General features: G+C 42.3%; 1 protein-coding gene across 1 annotated transcript; it reads right to left on the reverse strand.

Moving 5' to 3' along the window:
• Positions 1–13,487, reverse strand: LOC121847712 (sal-like protein 4). The gene is made up of 6 exons (XM_042329714.1): positions 13,026–13,487; positions 12,498–12,616; positions 6,024–6,191; positions 2,351–2,503; positions 1,950–2,061; positions 1–1,393 (listed from the first exon to the last, which is right to left on the reverse strand). Exons 1-6 carry the CDS (start codon positions 13,282–13,284, stop codon positions 513–515), a joined length of 1,692 nt encoding a protein of 563 aa, XP_042185648.1. The 5' UTR covers positions 13,285–13,487; the 3' UTR covers positions 1–512.
• Positions 13,488–22,483: the final 8,996 nt, after the last annotated feature.

Raw genomic sequence — 22,483 nt, forward strand, 5'->3', positions numbered from 1 at the left:
CACAGTCAATTTTGTATTTAATTTCAATAAAATGGTCAAACACTCACATAACGTGAAGTACAGTACGTTTATTGCACAAAATGATACGTGACAAGTACAAAAACTTCACTTCTCACTATGGTAACACCCTTTCTGTAAATCTGGTACCCTCGCTTTGATAAAATGTATTTTAGAATACTTTGGAAAAGGTTCACCATTACATTACACACATCTTCACTACTTCATGTAAAGTAAACATGAATTAAGGCACTATCATTTCCTCATTATAAAACACCAGCATCAAACTACAAGACATAGTTGTCACTTTTCATCAGTTAAGCATTTTTACAGACACCATCAGCATATTATCTACTCTGCCTTATCATACTCATTCTTTCCTCAGTTCACCTCATCCACTTTCCTACTACATCCAAAACCAGCAGAATGAATTACAAACTAACTAGTATTACATGTGCATTTTCTGCTGGTGCATCCTGAGGTAGTTCCTCTCTGAGAATCTCTTCCCTCAGTGGTTACAGGTGCTCTCCCATGTGGACCTTCAGGTGCATCTTCAGCTGGTCCTGGCGTGAGAACCTCTTCTCACACTGGGGGCAGCTATAGGGTTTCTCCCCTGTGTGGACCCTCTTGTGCCTCTTCAGGTGGTGCTGGTGGGAGAACCTCTTCTCACACAGGTGGCAGCCAAAAGGTTTCTCCCCTGTGTGCATCCTCTGGTGGATCTCCATCTGTTTGGGGAAATTGAAGGATTTCCCACAGAATGAACACGGGAAGCGCTTCTCTTTGCCACCGGATCTACTGATAGCGTTACTACAACTATCATGTGTCAATGGGCTTGTGTAGCCATTAAGTGTTGAGACACAGGCGTTGTCTGAGGTCTGGTTTAACATTAGAAGAGTGTGAGGAGGACGAAGGCCAGGGAGTGTCTGTGTCGTTGCAGGGTCCATGTTCCAGTTGATAGATCCTATAGAAGGCAGGATGAAGGCAGCATCTGTTAGGGGGTTAACCTGAGGCGCCATCAGTCTCTCTGAATCACAACTATAGGAGCAGGACGGAGCATCGCTAGCCGAGTCAGTGTCTGTTCTCTCCAGCCTCATACCAACACCACCCCGTCCATGCAGATCAAATCTACGCCTCGCCCTGGTCTCAGCCAGTCTGTTGTCGTGGAGACTAAGTTCAGTTGTTGTTTTGTGTTCCACTGTCTGTTTCTGGTTGTGGTTAACAGTGTTGTTCCCCAGCCCAGAGTTGAGGACGCTGTCCCATCCACTGACCTCCACTATATCGCCGCTGGTCCTGTCTTGCTGAGTAATGTTGTCCCCCGGGCCCTTGGCTGTACCCGTCTGGGTCTGGGAATGCAAGATGGCTGCCCAGTCTCCTCTGTTAGCCTCCAGCCAACCAACTGCAGGAAGAGGTTACAAAATAGACTTTACAAACATGGCAGAGAACTATTTTTGGGGGGTCAATTACCTGGTCAAGATCATACATCATAATATGTGTTTTTGTATGTAAACATAAACTGTTCTGATCTCATTTTATTTTTATTTCACCTTTATTTAACCAGGTAGGCTAGTTGAGAACAAGTTCTCATTTGCAACTGCGACCTGGCCAAGATAAAGCATAGCAGTGTGAACAGACAACACAGAGTTACACATGGAGTAAACAATTAACAAGTCAATAACACAGTAGAAAAAAAAGAGAGTCTATGTACAGACTATGTACAGCTGCAGCGATCGGTTAGCTGCTCAGATAGCAGATGTTTGAAGTTGGTGAGGGAGATAACGAAGAAATTATAATAGCCAGGCGCATCACTATTCCCATTGAAGATGTATTACTGTATGGAGGCTATATGTATTACTATTCCCATTGAAGATGTATTACTGTATGGAGGCTATATGTATTACTATTCCCATTGAAGATATATCACTGTATGGAGGCTATATGTATTTCTCCCTTACCTTGCCCCCCCATCTTTACTCCACTCAGCAGGTCAATGCTCTCTGGTTTGTCTTCTATTGTCTCCTCTTTGACCAGCAGCAGATCAGGCTTCCCATCATCCATGTCTACTGACTGTAAGAGATACAGAGTGAGAGGATGTTGGATCAAGAAATCTGATATGAGCATCCTGCTATGGAGCATCTTCTGATTGGGCAATGAGGGATTGCGATGAGTACTATGCAAACATGTTAGTTGATTTGATACTATGCAAATGTGCCGATCGAATATCTTTCCATATAATCTTATTCATTATGATTTAAAAGGTAAAACTGATCCTAGATCAGCACTCCTACTCTGAGAGGCTTTGTGGATATGGGCCCTGACCTAATGCAATGCAGACAGTTGTTTACAGTGGGCTCACCTCAGTGAGACTGTGTGTGGTCCTGTGCTGCTCAGCTGGTTCCTCTGTGGGTTCAGGAGGAGGTGTAGTCTGGTTGTCCTCCATGACCATGGTCCCCTCAGTGTTCCCCAGACCCTCCACCTTCACCAGCAGCACCTCTGGACCCTCCTCCTCCTGAAAGAGAGCCATGATACAGATTACACAGACATATACTCCCTCGGGTACGTACACACAGATAATAAAACACACTTTCAACATGGAGTGTTTACCCATCTCCACTACGTTTGAGTCCTATACTGTAGTCACATAATGACTTCATTGTTGTTAAATCCATCATGGTGGACATAAATACACTACCATTCAAAAGTTTGGGGTCACTTAGAAATGTCCTTGTTTTAGAAAATAAAGCATGTTTTTTTGTCCATTAAAATAACAAATTTATTAGAAATACAGTGTAGACATTGTTAATGTAGTAAATTACTATTGTAGCTGAAAACGGAAGATTTTTTATGGAATTTCAACATAGGCGTACAGAGGCCCATTATCAGCAACCATCACTCCTGTATTCCAATGGCACGTTGTGTCAGCTAATCCAAGTGTATAATTTTAAAAGGCTAATTGATCATTAGAAAACCCTTTTGCAAGTATGTTAGCACAGCTGAAAACTGTTGTTCTGATTAAAGAAGCAATAAAACTGGCCTTCTTTAGACTAGTTGAGTATCTGGAGCATCAGCATTTGTGGGTTCGATTACAGGCTCAAAATGGCCAGAAGCAAAGTACTTTCTACAGCGCTGTGTATTACTCCCTTCACAGAACAGCGCAAACTGGCTCTAACCAGAATAGAAAGAGAAGTGGGAGGGCCCGGTAAAGAACCGAGCAAGAGGACAAGTACATTAGAGTGTATAGTTTGAGAAACAGACACCTCACAAGTCCTCAACTGGCAGCTTCATTAAATAGTACCTGCAAAACACCAGTCTCAACGTCAACAGTGAAGAGGCGACTCCAGGATGCTGTCTTCTAAGCAGAGTTCCTCTGTCCAGTGACTGTTCTTTTGCCCATCTTAATCTTTTCTTTTTATTGGCCAGTCTGAGATATGGCTTTTTCTTTGCAACTCTGCCTAGAAGGCCAGCATCCCGGAGTTGCCTCTTCACTGTTGACGTTGAGCTGTCTGGTGTATGCAAAATAGGGTGAGATCAGATGTGATGTATACTGAAGAGAGTCTCAATGAAAGTCTTAGAATGAAAAGTCCCATTTTGTGTTTATTAACCATCCATATGAAAATCACACATACACAGCTCAACAAAAAATCTGCATGAACTTGATAAACTACATACATTTTCTCATTAAAAAGTGTATTGGGGGGAAAAAAAATGAAGCAAAAAAATTAAGTTGTTGAATGGAAGTAATGAAACAGGCATTGTGAACATCTTATAGGTTACACAGTACAATGTTGAACAGACGTTTTATGCTTATAAACTGAACACAAAAATAAAAAAGCACCATGCAACTATTTCAACAATTTCACTGAGTTACAGTTAACATAAGGAAATCAGCCTATTGAAATAAATGCATTATGCCCTAATCTATGGATTTCAAATGAATGGGGTGCCAGGGGAGCCAGGCCCAGACAGTCAGAATGACTTTTACCCAACAAAAGGGCTTTATTACAGACAGAAATACTCAGTTTCATCAGCTTTCCGGATGCCTGGTCTCAGACGATCTCGCAGATTAATTAGCCGGATGTGGAGGTCCTGGGCTGGCATGGTTACACATGGTCTGTGGTTGTTTTTATTTTACCTTTATTTTACTAAGTCAGTTAAGAACAAATTCTTATTTTCAATGACGGCCTAGGAACAGTGGGTTAACTGCCTGTTCAGGGGCAGAACGACAGATTTGTACCTTGTCAGCTCGGGGATTTGAACTTGCAACCTTCCGGTTACTAGTCCAACGCTCTAACCACTAGGCTATCCTGCGGCCAGTTGTACTGCCAAATTCTCTAAAACGACATTCGAGCCAGCTTATGGTAGAGAAATGAACATTCAATTCCCTGTTGGACATTCCTGCAGTCAGCATGCCAATGCACAAGGTGCACATTTGTAATGATCATGCCATTTAAATCAGCTTCTTGATTTTATTTTACCTTTATTTAATTAGGCAAGTCATTTAAGAAAAAAAATCTTATTTACAGTAGAGACGGCCTACCGGGAAACAGTGTGTTAACTGCCTTGTTCAGGAGCAGAACGACAACTTTTTTACCTTGTCAGCTCAGGGATTTGATTCAGCAACCTTTCGGTTACTGGCCCAACGCTCTAACCATTTGCCATACCTACCAAGTGGATGGATTATCTTGGCAAAGGAGGAACGTTCACTAACTAAATAAACTAACTAGATTTTTGTGCGTATGGAACTTTTCTGGGATCTTTTATTTCAGCTCATGAAACATGGGACCAACACTTTCCATGTTGCGTTTATATTTTTGTTCAGTATATATGCCTTATATCACACAATGTCTGGATGCAATATTCTACCCAGGAATATTCTAAAGTCAAATCTGTAACTCTCGTTATTCCAAATGCATCTGTGGCTGTTTTATGCCTACAACAATGACAATTAATCTGTCTTTACTGCAGGGCTTGATCTAAACATCAAAAGCTATTGAGTGGAATGGTTACTTTCTATTTTATGGAGTGGAATGTTTTTTCTGCTGGTGTATCTTGAGGTAGCTCCTCTCTGAGAACCTCTTCCCACACTGAGTACAGGCAAACAGCCTCTCTCCCGTGTGGACCTTCAGGTGCATCTTCAGCTGGTGCTGGCGGGAGAACCTTTTCTCACACTGGGGGCAGCTGTAGGGTTTCTCCCCTGTGTGGACCCTCTGGTGCCTCTTCAGGTTGCCAGCCTGGGCGAAGCGCATATCACATTGGGTACAGCTGAAGGGTTTCACCCCTGTGTGGACCCTCTGGTGGACCTCAACCTTCTGGGGGCAGCTGAAGCCTTTGTTACAGAACATGCAGAGGAACCTTTTCTTTTTACTATTGCCTGATGTGGCTCCCCCTCCCGGAGCCTCAACGTTTGAATTCAATCCCTGATCAAAAAGTACACGGCCATGTGAATCAGAAGATGCCATCGACGTTGACACTGGGTCGCGATCCCAGAACATGTGTACAGGGGAGTGGGTCACAACATTTGTATTTGTCTCTAAGCTTCCCCTGTAATCCAAGAAACCTCTGCCTTGTGATTGTCCTTCTACTTGGTGACAATCTGCATTCCATGTGGGAGGAGCGTCGCCCTCCACTTTCACCTCATCAACCACTACAACCTCCCCTTTCTTATCTAGGCATGCGTCGGCGTATACACTACTACTGTATTGGTTCCAGTCCCCTTTAGACAGATCAGTCTGTGTCTCTAAACCAAAGGGCATGTTGCCAGGGTCCACCTCTGTATTGTAAGAACAAGACAGATCATCAACACCAGTGTCTAATGTGCCACCATCTCCACGGGAATGAACTGTCCTCTGGCTCTGGTGAAATACCGGTAAGTATTCCGAGACAGGAGCAGGAGGACAGACCAGTCTTCCCAGCACCCGTCTCTCTGGGTCTGATCTGTGGTCGGATCCTGTATGTAAGAGCCCGTGTTTTACAGTTAAAGTCTCTGTGTCGGTCTCTGACTTGATGACGGCGTTCGGCGCTCCACTGACCTCCGTGATGCTGCGCTGAGTCTTGTCCTGGGGCACGGCGACAGTTGCGGTGTCCTCTGTGGCTATAGGGGGCGATCCAGTCTGGATGTCTCTGCTGTGCCGTGGGTCCTCATCTCCTTCAAACGTCTCCTGCTTAACCCCAGGACATGCAGCCTCTGCATCTGCAGACTGATACAAAAAGAGGAGGTTATTGAATTGGATAACAGGGAAGTAGGTAAGTCTCACAAGTAGGGCTGTTGTGGTGAGCGTATTACCGCCACACCAGTGGTTACGAGTCACAAAGGCAGTCCAATAGGTTTCTCCAAGCTCCAATGCTGCCGATGGTCATTAGTAGAATACCAAACTTGCTAACTGCCTGGTACTCAGCACTCTATTGTCCCTCTAATCACTCTGACACTAATGCAAATGTATTTGGAAATCTAAATCAAACACGTCATGAGAGCCCATGAGCTCATGTTGCGCAACATTTCTATAGGCTATGCAACTGCGTGGAAAAAAACAGAGCGATGGCCTCTATTAAAAAGAGGATCCATCAGCTTTTGATTGGCTAGGCCTACTATATTTAATTCAAGTTTCCTAATATTAAGCACATTGTTTATCTTTACAACAGGAGTATAATCTACCTGGCTGGCATGAAAATGAACCACGGGAAAATCATCCTCCATTCGCTGTTTAAGTGCATAGATTACATTTTTTTTTTTTTCAGCTGCCCCTGTTGAGACAGGTGCATGATAATGCTCCATTCTAAATCCGTACACATTTCACACAGAGTGCCTTTGGAAAGTATTCAGACCCTTTGACTTTTTCCACATTTTGTTAGGTTACAGCCTTATTCTAAAATTGATTAAACATTATTCCCTCGTTAACCTACACACAATAGACCCATAATGACAAAGCAAAAATAGATTTTTAGAAATGAATGCTAATTTACAAAAAATAAAACACGGAAATATCACATTTACATAAGTTCAGACCCTTTACTCAGTACTTTGTTAAAGTACCTTTAGCAGTGATTACAGCATAGACTCTTCTTGGATATGACACTACAAGTTTGGCACACCTGTATTTGAGGAGTTTCTCCCATTCTTCTCTGCAAATCCTCTCAAGCTCTGTCAGGTTGGATGGGGAGTGTTGCTGCACAGTTATTTTCAGGTCTCTCCAGAGATGTTCGATTGGGTTCAAGTCCGGGCTCTGGCTGGGCCACTCAAGGACATTGAGACTTGTTCTGAAGCCACTCCTGTGTTGTCTTGGCTGTGTGCTTAGGTTCGTTGTCCTGTTGGAAGGTGAAATTTCACCCCCAATCGGAGCGCTCTGGAGCAGGTATTCATTAAGCATCCCTGTACTTTACTCTGTTCATCTTTGCCTCGATCCTGACTAGTCCCCCAGTCCCTGCTGCTGAAAAACATCCCCACAGCATGATGCAGCCAAACCCATGCTTCACCATAGGGATGGTACCAGGTTTCCTCCAGACATGACACTTGGCAATCAGGCCATAGAGTTCAATCTTGGTTTCAGCAGACCAGAGAATCTTGTTTCTCATGGTCTGAGGGTCTTTAGGTGCCTTTTGGCAAACTCCAAGCGGGCTGTCATGTGCCTTTTACTGAGGTGTGGCTTCTGTCTGGCCACTCTGCCATAAAGGCCTGATTGGTGGAGTGCTGCAGAGATGGTTGTCCTTCTGGAAGGTTCTCCCATCTCCACAGAGGAACTCTAGAGCTCTGTCAGAGTAACCATTGGTTTCTTGGTCACCTCCCTGACCAAGGCCCTTCTTCCCCGATTGCCCAGTTTGGCCAGGTGGCCAGCTCTAGGAAGTGTCTTGGTGGTTCCAAACATCTTCCATTTAAGAATGATGGAGGCCACTGTGTTCTTGGGGACTTTCAAAGCTGCAGAATTGTTTTGGTACCCTTCCCCAGATCTGTGCCTCGACACAATCCTGTCTCTGAGCTCTACGGGCAATTCCTTCGACCTCATTGCTTGGTTTTTGCTCTGATATGCACTGTTAAGTGGAGGACCTTATATAGACAGGTGTGTGCTTTTCCAAATCATGTCCAATCAATTGAATTTACCACAGGTGGACTCCAATCAAGTTGAAGAAACAACTCAAGGATGATCAATGGAAACAGAATGCAACTGAGCTCAATTTCAAGTCTCATAGCAAAGGATCTGAATACTTATGTAAATTAGGTATCTGTGTTTTATTTTGAATACATTTGCAAAAAATTCTAAAAATCTGTTTTCACTTTGTCACTATGGGGTAATGTGTAGATTGCTGATGATTTTGTATTGATTGGATTCAGTTTAGAATAAGGCTAACATAACAACATTTTGACAAATTCAAGTGGTCTGAATACTTTCCAAATGCACTGTATATTATTTAATATACTAAAGATGAGATAAAATCAAAAATAGTGGGATGGGGATATTAGCCTATCACTTGAGAATTATATTACCACTTGTGAATGATGCCCCTCATAAGGCAAGAAACAATGTTTTTCTTGAACTACTTTTTCTAATCATTGTCGCACAACTCAAGTTTTATTTATTTATTTTTCACCCCAATTTCGTGGTATCCAAGTAGTAGTAGTTACAGTCTTGTCTCATCGCTGCAACTCCCGTACGGACTCGGGAGAGGCGAAGGTCGAGAGCCACGCGTCCTCCGAAACACAACCCAACCAAGCCACAGTGCTTCTTGACACAACGCACATCCAACCCGGAAGCCTGCCGCACCAATATGTCGGAGGAAACACCGAACACCTGGCGACCTGGTCAGCGTATCACGAGTGCCAAATAACGTCTTAAAATGAAGCACATTAATCTGCTTTACAAGGGGTGTAGAGCCTAACTGACATACACAAGCAGCATGTGAGTTTCAAGTTTGGGGAAGATCATTTTCACCATAAAAATGCACCTTTATAATAAAAGCATTGTCGCATTTGCGGTCACTTTTGATAATGGTGTTTCCCGCTAATGGAACATTTGCGCTTATAGCCTACTGCAGTGTGCGCATTGCTGCGCTTATGTGAAGAAATAGCCTAATAGTTTATCAACATTTAAAGCTGTTGCGTCAGCCACATTGTGTAAAAACATTTTTTTTATTGCTAGTGGTTGTATTAATCTATCGCATCCCACAACTGTCCCAGACTACGTTTGGAATATTTATTTCTCGCACAGAATAGGTCAACTTTTGCACTATTGGTGATAGTAGATTGACATAGGCCTAACGAACAGCAAAAGCACTAGCCTATTTATCTTGTTGGCTGACAAAGTAAATGTGGACAGTTCTTCCAAAATCTTTAATATGCACCTTGAATTGGATAAGAATGCACGCAGTTGCGTTCACGATGTCGGTCTTCATTTGTAGAATATGACAAAGACCCAATCACATGTTGGAGAGCCATGCGAGTGAGAGGTGCTTCGGATCGCGCAGCACTCAATATGAAGGGCACAACGCAGCACTCCAGGCCAAGGGCACAACCGCCACTGGCCTCAAAAGGTATGGATTTTTTTCAAGGATGCATTATGGCCACACAAAGGGGATGCCGCTGTGAAATGAGAGACTGATAAAGTGTGTACTGCGCAAAAAAACTAAGTAGAGCTCATGCCTTTCAAGCGACTTAAAAAAATAATAATAATTAGAGTCGCATCATGCAGCCTTACAATGTATTACAATTCAAAACATATAGCCCAACGTTTGTAGAACAACTAAAGTTATATTAATAACTCTAAATTAAGAATATAGGATTACTTACTTATTTGTTAACCGCTCAACACAGAATAGCCGCATGTGCGCACTCCATCAAATAGTTGAGAAAATATCCTTTCGATTTTATTCAGCTTTGTTCAATTCTATTGTTCATACTATAAAACTATGCCACGGAATCCTAAGCAAATCTTGTCTGCTAAATGAACTAGTGTAGCCCACAGCTATTTGGCATAGCCAGATCAGGACCTAACATAAGGACAACTCAGAGTATGCTATTCTGTTCTTGTGAAATAGACTACATTTTCTTCATATCATGCTTCTTTAGACCTGTCTAAAATAAATAGATTTATTGTGAAGGTGTAGGCTATATTACATGGATGTATTAGACTTTTTAAATGTAGATGTTCCAAAGGTCTGCATCAGTGGCTTGTAGGCTTTGTGTGGAAGCCTTGACAATCACTGGCTGATGAAATTTCGTGACCGCCATAGCCCTACTCACAAGCTCCCCTATGGCAGATAAATAACGATGTACTTGTAAGCAAATTAATAGCTGTAGGTATAGGTGCCTGAGCAATGGAGCAGCTGCACCCCCACTTTCAAAATAGGGGTGTAAAACTGATGTTTTTGCACACCCACTTTTATACCAGAAAATGAATGTTGTTTTCAATGATTAGTAACGTTTTGAGCTAGTCTATTAAAATAGATATACTAAATATACAAAAGTATGTGGACACCTCTTCAAATTAGTGGATTCGGACAATTCAGCCACACCCGTAGCTTTCCGGTGTTTAAAATAGAGCACATCGCCATGCAATCTCCATAGACAAACATTGGCAGTAAAATGGCCCTACTGAAGAGCTCAGTGACTTTCAACGTGGCACCATCATAGGATGCCACCTTTCCAACAAGTCAGTTTGTCAAATTTCTGCCCTGCTGCCCCGGTCTACTGTAAGTCCTGTTATTGTGAAATGGAAATGTCTAGGAGCAACAACAGCTCAGCTGCAAGTGGTAGGCCACACAAGCTTACAGAACGGGACCACCGAGTGCTGAAGAGCAAAAAAATGGTCTGTCCTCGGTTGCAACACTCACTACCGATTTCCAAACTGCCCCTGGAAGCAACGTCAGCATAAGAACTGTTTGTCGGAGCTTAATGAAATGGGTTTCCATGGCCGAGCAGCCGAACACAAGCCTAAGATCACCATGCACAATGCCAAGCGTCGGCTGGAGTGGTGTAAAGCTCGCCGCCATTGGACTCTGGAGCAGTGGAAACTCATTCTCTGGAGTGATGAATCATGCTTCACCATCTGGTAGTCTGATGGATATATCTGTGTTTGGCGGATGCCAGGAGAACACTACATGCCCCAATGCATAGTGCCAACTGTAAAGTTTGGTGGAGGAGGAATAATCGTGTGGGGCTGTTTTTCATGGTTCGGGCTAGGCCCCTTAGTTCCAGTGAAGGGAAATCTTAATGCTACAACATATAATGACATTCTAGATGATTCTGTGCTTCCAACTTTGTGGCAACAGTTTGGGGAAGGCCCTTTCCTGTTTCAGCATGACAATGTCCCCATGCACAAAGCGAGGTCCATATAGAAATGGTTTGTAGGACTGGCCTGCAGAGAGCCCTGACCTCAACCCCATCTAACACATTTAGGATGAATTACAACGCCGACTGAAAGCAAGGCCTAATCGTCCAACATCAGTGTCCAACCTCACTAATGCTCATGGCTGAATGGAAGCAAGTCCCTGTAGCAATGTTCCAACATCAAGTGGAAAGCCTTCCCAGAAGAGTGGAGCCTGTTAAAGCAGTAAAGGGGGGGGACCAACTCCATATTAATATCCATGATTTTGGAATGAGATGTTCGACAAGCAGGTGTCCACATACCTTTGGCTATGTACTTCATGTCCATGTTATATATAGGATATAATAGCTCACAGATGGCATTTTGCACCCCCTCCTCAAGATGAATGGTTTTGACCACTAAAGTTTTTGCTTCGTTTCCACGTGCCACTGTTTTGGTTCAGTGCAGTTGGAAAGCACTAGTTGCACCACTGGTGTTTAACATAAAAAGGAATCTGCAAAAGAAAATTTGATCTATTTTGCTGTGCTGTTGTATCGTTGTTAGAGTAGGAGGCTACTAGTATGCAGTCTGTATATGAGTACATTTCTTTTCGTATGAAGTAGCATTTATGAATGAAAAGGTGATGTCATCTTTTTTGTCACAAATAATGCAAATTTAATGTGCAATTTGACAATGTGTTTTATTAACCTGCCAAGTACAACATTTAAATCCTTATTGAATAAAACAATATCATTCCTCCCATTTTTAATATCATTATCATTCTTTATCCTTGACAGTTTGTCCTGTCAATCGATCACGGTGGGTGGGATTGTCAGGGGAGGAGCAGAATATTTGAAAGTCACAGGCATGTTTAGGTTTCAGATCTGTCAATTAATTATTAGGGATGGGATTTTCAGGGAAGGGAGAAGACGAGTACTCTAGTAATTAAAACACATTTTCAATATAAAACCTAAGAAAAATAGTTATGTTCTGTTCATATGTATTCCCCCTGTTAAGAAACAAAGTAGAATGGCAGGAAAATTGTTTTTAAAAAATGCTAAGAATTTCTTGGAGAGATCCCCCAGACACCAAAGCTTTTGCACTGTCACTTTCAGAAAAAGTCAGGCGCCCATGGCTGAGGGGAGCATTTCTAAAATAAACGGGCCATGTTTGATTATCTGTCATTTTTTTATGTCACACTATGACACTAACCTCTATCACGATAACCTGCTGAGTTGAGGTTCCACTCCCCTCATGTGGAGCTACAGGTTGGTCATCTCTCCACGCTGGTTTCACAAAGCTACTGTGGCTTCCAGTGAGATGTCCTTCACCTGAGAGAGTGATTGAGGAAAAAGGAGTGGTTAAGTTAGGTACGGTCAATGCTCAAAGCTATATTGTACACAGTCTACAATTGGCAAAGATGTAAGGAAACACCTCATAACTTCTTGATACACTATTTATTGATTGACTTACTATGTTCCATGCTCACATTCTTTTGAGTATGACAATAGGACATTCAGTGAATCAATAATCTTGTTAGAATATTATATTGTGTCTTTGTGCAATAATAAGTGTTCTTAATTGACCTGCCTGATAAAATAAATAAAAATATGCAAGATAGCCAAGTAATGGGGGGGAGGGACCAGAAACTGACCAAGACCCAATTCTGGGTAACGCATCTGAACACGTGGTGAGGGTAACATGGCAACAGCCCCCGACTTCTGCAAAATCAAAATGTACCTCTTGTCATTCCTTTGTATCGTTCGAGGATCTTGACACTATTGGGACGACTTGCGAGGACGCGCTCCCGTGCCACCTTCAGTTCCACTAGCTGTAGTTTCCTCCGCAATGCCCTGTTTTCTTTCTGGCTTTGAGTTATTTCCAAACGAAACACTGCATAGTCGTCGTCTACGAGTTTACAAATCTCTGCCACAGCTGAATTCGCTAGAATCTCCATGATGGAGGCTATTTGAGTGTGAAAAACCATACAGTTAGCCATTGTTAGCAGCTACTAGCTAGCGTTATCGAGATAACATATATCAACCAAGTCGAACGCGAATTAAACAGTACATGGGGTACGTATGTGATGCTGTGCAGTTACATTAGTCATATTCTGAGTTCCAGAGTGTTAATAAACGTCTAAATAAAAACGCTAACGTGGAAACGGTTCTTGGTTACAGGTCGCTTCCGTTTACACTGAAGAGAAATGATCTTATTGGGTGGCGTCATAGCTCAAAGGGTGTGGTTAAATAAATACAAAATATGCGTACCCTGCTTTGAAATACGGTACTGCTTAAAATTGTAATTATTATGTTAAAAATCACATTTTTTTGTGTTGGAATGGTGTGAACATATACCGGTCGTTAACATTTACGCGAGTAGCTCATCCTCTATAAGGAAATAGCAAGCTTTTTTAAACCTTTGATTGAGAAAATTTTAAGGTGGGGTTTTAAGTGTTTTCTCAAATGTATGTTTTGGCCACAAATACGATTATTAGGGATGTGCACGGTTATTCGAATATCCACAGTATGCGAATAGTTGTGAGTATAAATACATTAATTAAAACATCCGTCTGACAATGGGTGGGTATAATTTGTAGAATGTTCAACGGGAATGTGTTCCAAAAACTTCATATGTACAAGGTTGCCAACAAACAACACATAATACAGAGTAGATTGCCAATTCACGTCGCAACTAGCTAATCATTTTAAATGATTCATTTAATAAAACAAACCTTTCAATGTAGTTATGACGTGCGCCCCGTAAAGACTAGTAGCCAACCGGTAGACTTCACGTGTAGCTTGTGTATGTTGGCCAATCAAACTGGCAAATAGGCTCAATGTGTCTCAAGTACGTGACAGTTCACTACTGTAATGTACAATGGAATACAATTACGTAATTAAACGTTTTTGAAACGATTAGGAGTTGGCTACAACCAGCAACCAATAGGTAGACTGTTGTTTACAGAATGTTGAAGATAGCACCTCAATTAACCTACCTTGCCAAGCTGTCTAGGATACTCCAGTGAAGACAGGCAAATATGGGTGGTGTTTGTTCTTCACTGGTTGCCCTTTTCTTGTGGCAACAGGTCACGAATCTTGCTCCTGTGATGGCACACTGTGGTATTTCACCCAGTAGATATGGGAGTTGATCAAAATTGGGTTTGTTTTTGAATTCTTTGTGGGTCTGTGTATTCTGAGGGAAATATGTGTCTCTCATATGGTCATATGTTTGGTAGGAGGTTAGGAAGTGCTACTCAGTTTCCACCTCATTTTGTGAGCAGTGTACACATAGTCTGTCTCCTCTTGAGAGCCAGGCCTGCCTACAGCGACCCTTCTCAATAGCAAGGCTATGCTCACTGAGTCTGTACATAGTCAAAGCTTTCCTTACGTTTGGGTCAGTCACAGTGGTCAGGTATTCATTCTGGCACTGTGTACTCTCTATTTAGGGCCAAATAACATTCTAGTTTGCTCTGTTTAAAAAAAAAAAAAATCCTCTGTGTCAAGTAAATATATTTTAGTTTTCTCATGATTTAGTTGGGTTTAATTGTGTTCCTGTCCTGGGGCTCTGTGGGGTCTGTTTGTGAACAGAGCCCCAGGATCAGCTTGTTCAAGGGACTCTTCTCCAGGTTCATCTCTCTGTTGGTGATGGCTTTGTTATGCAAGGTTTGGGAATCGCTTCCTTTTAGGTGGTTGTAGAATTTAACGGGTCTTTTCTGGATTTTGATCATCTCTCTCTCCCTCCATCTGCTCGCTACCATCTCACCGGCCCCTCCGCAGCTGCAATGGAAAGCCAGCGTCTCTTCCTCATTCAGCAGTACTCCGGTTAAAACACAACTTAAAAAATGTCTGGATATCCATCCAAAATTCATACTATTCGAATAGTGAAATTATTTCAAACCCCAATCTCTAACGACTATAGGATGAGTCAACAACATTACTTGGGTATGGGTTAACATAGGGTTTCCCAAACTCGGCACGAATTGCTATTTGTACATGTAATGAATTTGCAAAACGTATGATATGTTACGAATTCCAATTTGTTGTCGCTAATGTTAGCTAGGCTAGGGATCAGGAGTTTTGTTAAAGGGTGAAGGGTTAGCTAAGTAGTTGCAAAGTAGCTCAAAAGTAGTATGTCGTTGTCCGTGATGAGATTCGAACACCCAACCTTTGGGTTGCTAATGTTTGTTTTATACTCCAACCCGTTTTTAGCCATAAGTAACCTTCTGTCTTATGTAACATACCAAATTAACATACTACATTGAACAAAAAATAAGAACGCAACATGTAAAGTGTTGGTTTCATGAGCTAAAAGAAAAGATCCCTGAAATGTTTTATATGCACAAAAAGCTTTTTTTCTCTAATACGTTGTGTACAAATTTGTTTCCATCCCTGTTAATGAGCATTTCTCCTTTGCCAAGACAATCCATCCACCTAACAGGTGTGGCATATCAAGAAGCTGATTAAACAGCATGATCATTTCACAGGTGCACCTTGTTCTGGGGACAATAAAAGGCTACTCTAAAATGTACAGTTTTGACACAAAACACTATGTCACAGATGTCTCAAGTTTTGAGGGAATGTGTAATTGGCATGCTGACTGCAGGAATGTCCACCAGAGCTGTTGCCAGAGAATTTAATGTTAATTTCTGTATGATAAGCCTCCAATGTCGTTTTAGAGCATTTGGCAGTACGTCCAACTGGCCAAACAACCGCAGACCACATGCAACCACGGTTGCCCAGGACCTCCACATCCGGCATATTCACCTGTGTGTCGTTTGAGATAAGACACCTGATGAAACTGAGGAGTATTTCTGTCTTTAATAAAGTCCTTTTGTGGGGATAACACTTTTTTAACCTATATTATTAAGATAACAAAGACTATGGAGGATTTTACGCACTTGCAAACTTCTGATTGGCTTGGCCTTGTGCCACAGTGGGTGGGCCTATGCTGTCCTAGGCCCACCCATGGCTGCGCCCCTGCCCAGTCATGTGAATCCATGGATTAGGTCCTAATGAATTTATTTAAATTGACTGATTTCTTGATATGAACTGTAACTCATTGAAATTGTTGATTGTTGCGTTTACATTTTTGTTCAGTATAATTTGAGTGTCCCGGATTTATGTTTACAAAGTTACATCTAGTCTAAAGCTTTTAAATATTTTGGACATTATTTTTGTCCTGCTTCTGTGAAAAGTTTGGACACATGTGCCATGCCCATTGCATGAAAGGTGTCAGTGATTGTAGGAAGCCTGTTTAGGAACATCAAGTTATTTAAAATGACTGCTTGTTTTTTGTTTATAATTTTGTAAAAAAAAAACATCTTCCACTTTCCCCTGTTGGACCAAACTGTCAAATCACAGGAATTTTGATCGCTGTCCGGGGTTCTGAATCCGCTTGAAGGCTATATTAGCATGTTTATTTATTTACCTTTAATGTGGCAAGTCATTACTGGCCATATCAACGGCAATGGTAGGATATATATATATATATATATATATCACATGCAAACTTTTCACAGGAGCTGGAAAAATATCCCGTATAAAGAGAGAGGGGGAATGTCAACTCACCCTCATACTGCTCATATATATATATATATATATATATATATGTGTATGTATGTGTGTGTGTATTCTTTTTATACGGGATCTTTTTCCAGCTCCTGTGAAAAGTTTGCATGTTCGTAAAATCCTCCATAGTCTTTGTTATCTTAATAATATAGGCCCAAGGGGAGCAATTATGGTGCCTGTAACTATTTAGACAACCTATTTAAAACAAGTTCCTGTTTCGTTTTATAAAAATTTGATTGGAATTATTCACTGTCTTTTCAGGTCCATGCCAATCAAAAATGGCACATGTAGAAATGACCCGAATTGCGGGCTGCAGTTGCACACTTCTACAATTTTATCTTCTTAAAATCTAACATTAACCACACTGATAACCTTATGCCTAACCTTAAATTAAGACCAAAAATTAAAACAAAAGATTCATGAATGTTTACGATATGGCCAATTTGGACTTTGTGGATGTAGTAACTATTGACAACCGGGGTCAAGCCGCGACACACCTACAACTTTATTAATCAAAACCAGGCCTGTCACACCACCGCCAGCTACTGCACCCATAATTCCAGTTGTGAAAATAGCAACATTTCTGATAAACAATCTTACTGCCAGCACTAAGATTTGCCATTATGTTAGGTCTGAATCTCTGATGATCAGTATATTTCAAGCTGAGAATATATTTTTTTTTAAGAACATTGTTGCCAAGAATAAAGTGGAAAATAATGAACGACTTTATTCCATCTACATCACCTCAGTAATGTAAATATTAAACTGTATTTGTTCTAGCCTAGATTTTCTGCCTCTATAAAAACAGGTATTTACACAAGACTGTTTTAAATGGCAAGTTAACAAAGGGTAACCCCTTAACAGGTGCTGCCTTCAGCCTGCCTTCTATAGGATCTATCAACTGGAACATGGACCCTGCGACATCACAGACACTCCCTGGCCGGAAGAAAGGAAGGAGAGAGCAGGGACCGTGAGAGGCGGTTGTGAAAAATAGTTTTGAACGGTCATCCAACACGGAATTCCAAGTCAGAAACTCAGGCATCTTTCTAGACCACCGACGTCGTGATTTGACCTCGTTGACCATCAGATGCAGGTACCATCAGTCCAGTAAAATAAAAAAGCTACATATTTAAATTCGTGATCCACAGTGCCTCACAAGTGCTAAACCAACTGATCTATTTTGTTATCAAAGCTCGAGTTTTGAAATATAATATGGTCTGATTAACAATATTGGCAGGCCAATCATATAGCTAATGTGCTGTGATAATGTATTAGGCCCTACTGCCCAAACCTCATTCCTACAGAACTGTTTGTGTGAGGTTAATGTAAAACAAAAAATCTGAGCAGTAGATCTCAGCTTGCTTTTTGACTGCAAAAGTGATCTTGACTCAGAAAAGGTTGGTGACCACTGGTCTAATGCCTGGTGACTGGGTTCATAGAAAGCCTGGTCCTGGGTCTAGCCTTCCTCAGTTACCTCATGGTTACCCCACCAATACAGACAGGGTCAGGATGGACATTCACAACAAGAGGTACCTAGACTATAACACAGCAGACAATCCCAACAACATTGTCATTGGGTCACAACATGGGGAGGCCGAGCATTACGACGGACGCCGACAAGCCGTACGCCTGCCCCACGTATAGAAAGCTCTTTAATGAAGCAAACTATGTGAAGAAGCACTGGACCGTTCACACCAAGGAGAAGCCCTTCAAGTGCAAACTATGTTACAAGAGCTTCTCCTTCCTGAGTAGCTTTATCAGACATACAAGTGTCCACAATGGGGAGAAATCTTAGCAGTGTGGCTTGAGATGTACACAGGATATCTGGGAACCATTCTTTAGCTGACATTATGGTTATGTGAAGTGTCTTTGAGTAAGAGTTTAATTAAGAGGGTAATTAACCACATACCCCTCATTAACCTGTTGCACCATCTGTTGTAACTTTAATGGGCTACAGAGTTACTGTTTACAGTTAATTAATTGAGCTGTATCTACAGATATTATTTACATATGTAATTGTATTAGAATTCGTGTCTTGGGGATTGAGAGAACTACATACACATTTCTGTTGTATTGGTTAGTATAGGATTACGCTATTGACTGCAAGTTCCAGAATACCTTGCAACAGGCCAGAGAGAGAGAGAGAGAGAGAGAACTCGCCAGTTATGTACAAGTGATTATCCTGACTTTCGCTAGCAACTTTCTTTTATTGTTTTGTAGAATCTAAAGTTGTTAAATGTGACATGAACAAGTGGTACTACTAAAATACCTTTTCATTTCAAACCTGACATCCCAAGTCATTACTTTGAAGGTAGGTATTCTATACCATCTGTCTGTCTGAATTACAACTATAGGAGCAGGATATCACATTGTTAGCCGAGTCAGTGTCCTCTCTAGCCGCATAAGGACACCTCCCTGTCCACGCAGACCAACTCTACGCATCGCCCTGATCTCAGCTAGTCTGTTGTCATGGAGACTAAATTCAGTTGTTCATTTGTGTTCGACTGTTTGTTTCTGGTTGTGGTTAACAGTGTTGATCCCCTAGCCCAGAGTTGTGGATGCTGTCCCATCCACTGACCTCCACTATGTCGCCTCTGGTTGGCCTCCAGCCAACCACTTGCAGGAAGAGTTTACAAAATAGACTTTACAAACATGGCAAACTACTGTTCACTGAAGGAGGGAAATGAGGTACATCATACTACGGGGAGTCGGTTGAAGAATCTACAATCACGCCTGAGAAGGCCAATGAAATCCGTGCCTAGCTGAAAGCCCTGCCTTCCACAGATGATAAGCGTGAGACTCAGATTCATTACTTCAATTTAATAATGCTTTTCACCAAGCCCTGGAACGGGCGGCACGGGGCCAAACAGGTGTTCTACCTCGTTTCGCTCCTTCAGGGAACAATAGTTATAGTCTTGATGCTACGCTTCCTTTCAGTCAGTCAACTTTGGTACAACATACTATGGGGATATATAATCACGCCCCAAGCCACCCCAACGGACACTAAATTAAATGGCCCAAGACAGACCACCCAGACCTGACCACGCTAGATGGGGCAGTCCAGATGCAGCACACAGTGTCCTGCCTGGTTACTTCCCCTGTCACAGCCGTAAGCACACTGTGGGCTACACTGGGAGCTGTGACATCCAAGCAATAAAATATCACATGTTTGGAGATGCCCAACTCACCACAGCACAAATATCTCCTATAGTCAACCCTTTAAACACTGCCCAAGTGATCGCATACACCTCTAGGTAAACCTAGCCCCTTGCTGCTATATGCCCGGGGGGGAAAAAAGCTGGTCATATAACCGGATATCCCTGGACCGTTCAATGTATGTGCGTAAAGCTCTCAGGGGACACAGGGCACGTAACCGCTGTTGCTATTCAGAAGCAAAAGGAGGATGTGAAAAGGGAAATAGCAAAAAAAAACTGTAAGACATAGCCATGACTTTTGGGGCAAAGGTCACATTTGGACGCAATATCACCTTAGAGTTCCCCAAGGCGAACTGAGTACAGGGAGGGTGTACAGATAACATGTGGAAGTCCCCAACACATTCAGCCGAAGCCATGAGCAGGGAGGTGTTTTAGGAGAGGATCTTCAGAACCTTCAACTCCAAAGGCTTAAAGGGGGGCAGCACACAGTGCCTCCAAAACCAGCGCCAAGTCCCATGTGGGCAAATGGGTTTAGAAACCGGTCTGAGACGATGTACACCTTTTCAGGAACCTCACAATCAGGGGGTGGGCCCCCGGTGAGGCTCTGTCAATTCCCACGACACACTGAGATAGCAGCCATGTACATATTTATTGTGGAGAATGCCTGTTTCTGCTCAAAAATCTCCAGTAGGAACATAAGGATGTCCCTCACAGAGCACTGAAAAGGAACAAGTCCTTTATCTTGGTACCAGAGATCAAACACTTGCCACTTATACCATATAGACCTCTTGTGGAAGGTAGCAGACTGAATGGATTAATAACATTCAGCGGTAAACCTCTAGCCATCAGATTGGCCCTCTCAGGGGAAAGGCCCATAGGAACCAAATCTCCAGCCATGCGTGCCTGGTACAACAGGTCCCTCCCGGCACAACTTCTCCAATGTGGGCTGAATCAGAACCACTGGCGGAAACATTTAAAGGAGGGTCCGAGGCCACTGGTGTGCCAGAGGGTCCGTTCCCAATTGGGGGAAGGGGGTCACTCATTGCGAAAAATAGTCGACACTGCACTTTTTCTCACGATGTGTAAAGATCTATGTCTGCCCTGTAGTCTCCACTCATGCCGTGACCACCTTGCGGGACATCACCTGGCGCATGAGAACTCCTTGCGACAGTAGCCGGGGTTCCCTCCGCTGGGCCAGTGCCTGAAGGCATGTCGGGGACACCTGAAATGATCAGTTTAGGTGGTGTTGTGACTTTTGGCTTATTAATATTCAAGATAATTTACTGATTTAATTAATTGATCAGGTTTATTTGATGAATTTGGTTATCCAAATAATCTAAGAGGGGCACCATTAAGTTTTGGATATAGAGACACTGTTTAATTAACTAATCATTTGTCAATTTACTATATTCTCATTCTCAACAGTTGTCGAGCTCTGAAACCTCAAGAACCAAATCGCTTACAAATGAACTCAATGTCACAAATAAGTCAAGGTTTTATTTGCTAGACTAAATTAATTGGAAAATTAGGTAGTTAAAGACACAATGTAAGACAGGGTACAATGGGGTACAACAGTTATTGAGGTGAGAAGCCCCACGGGTCAATATGAAATAGGTTTCCGTACTCAACTCAGACAAATACAACAGGACATTCACAGGACTTTTGAGAATGGCATGATCTTACTCATTGAAGGAGAAAATGTCGACATAGGCTTTCGCAACTGTGAAACTCTAGAGCTCCCCAACCAGGAATAGACATGAACTAGGCTACCGATTAGCAGCTGATGTGGACAGTCCCAGGATAGTATTGACCATGGGTTTGTAAATTAGACCTACTGTCTTACAACACCCAATGACTTCCACCACTTTAAACATACAAAGCACCACTTTCAGAGGAAATTAATAATGCAATGGGGTAATTTACTTGTATGTTGCCTGCCCAGTAGGATTCCGTTAGGATAGGATGAAGCCGGGATAGAGACGAAAAAGGCGTGTTGTCCAAGACTCTTTCTCCCTCTCAGTTCTCAGTCCAGGAAACTAAAGTCTATGAGAGCTCTTCTGTGCAGTGAATTCTTCCTCTGCTGCCAGCTGGGATGGATAGCGAACTCGGTCAGTTAGTCTCAAATGCAAATAGTGTGTTCCTGCAATCACCCGCAGCAAGAGCGACATCGTTGATATATACAGAGAAAAGAGTCGGCCCGAGAATTGAACCCTGTGGTATCCCCATAGACTGCCAGAGGTCCGGACAACAGGCCCTCTGATTTGACACACTGAACTCTATCTGAGTAGTTGGTGAATCAGGTTGACATATTGTTCATCAGGTGCAATGGAGAGATTAAAAATACTGATGGCCGAACCTACCAGCACAGCAAAAAGTCAGGTAAACAACCTCCAACCGCCAAAAGGACCAACAACATGTACAACTGCTAAAGTAAGTCAATATCATTTTACTCAACATTCTGGCTTGTAGAGAC

Source organism: Oncorhynchus tshawytscha, linkage group LG11 (genome assembly GCF_018296145.1).
Source record: "Oncorhynchus tshawytscha isolate Ot180627B linkage group LG11, Otsh_v2.0, whole genome shotgun sequence".
Classification (NCBI taxonomy): Eukaryota; Metazoa; Chordata; class Actinopteri; order Salmoniformes; family Salmonidae; genus Oncorhynchus; species Oncorhynchus tshawytscha.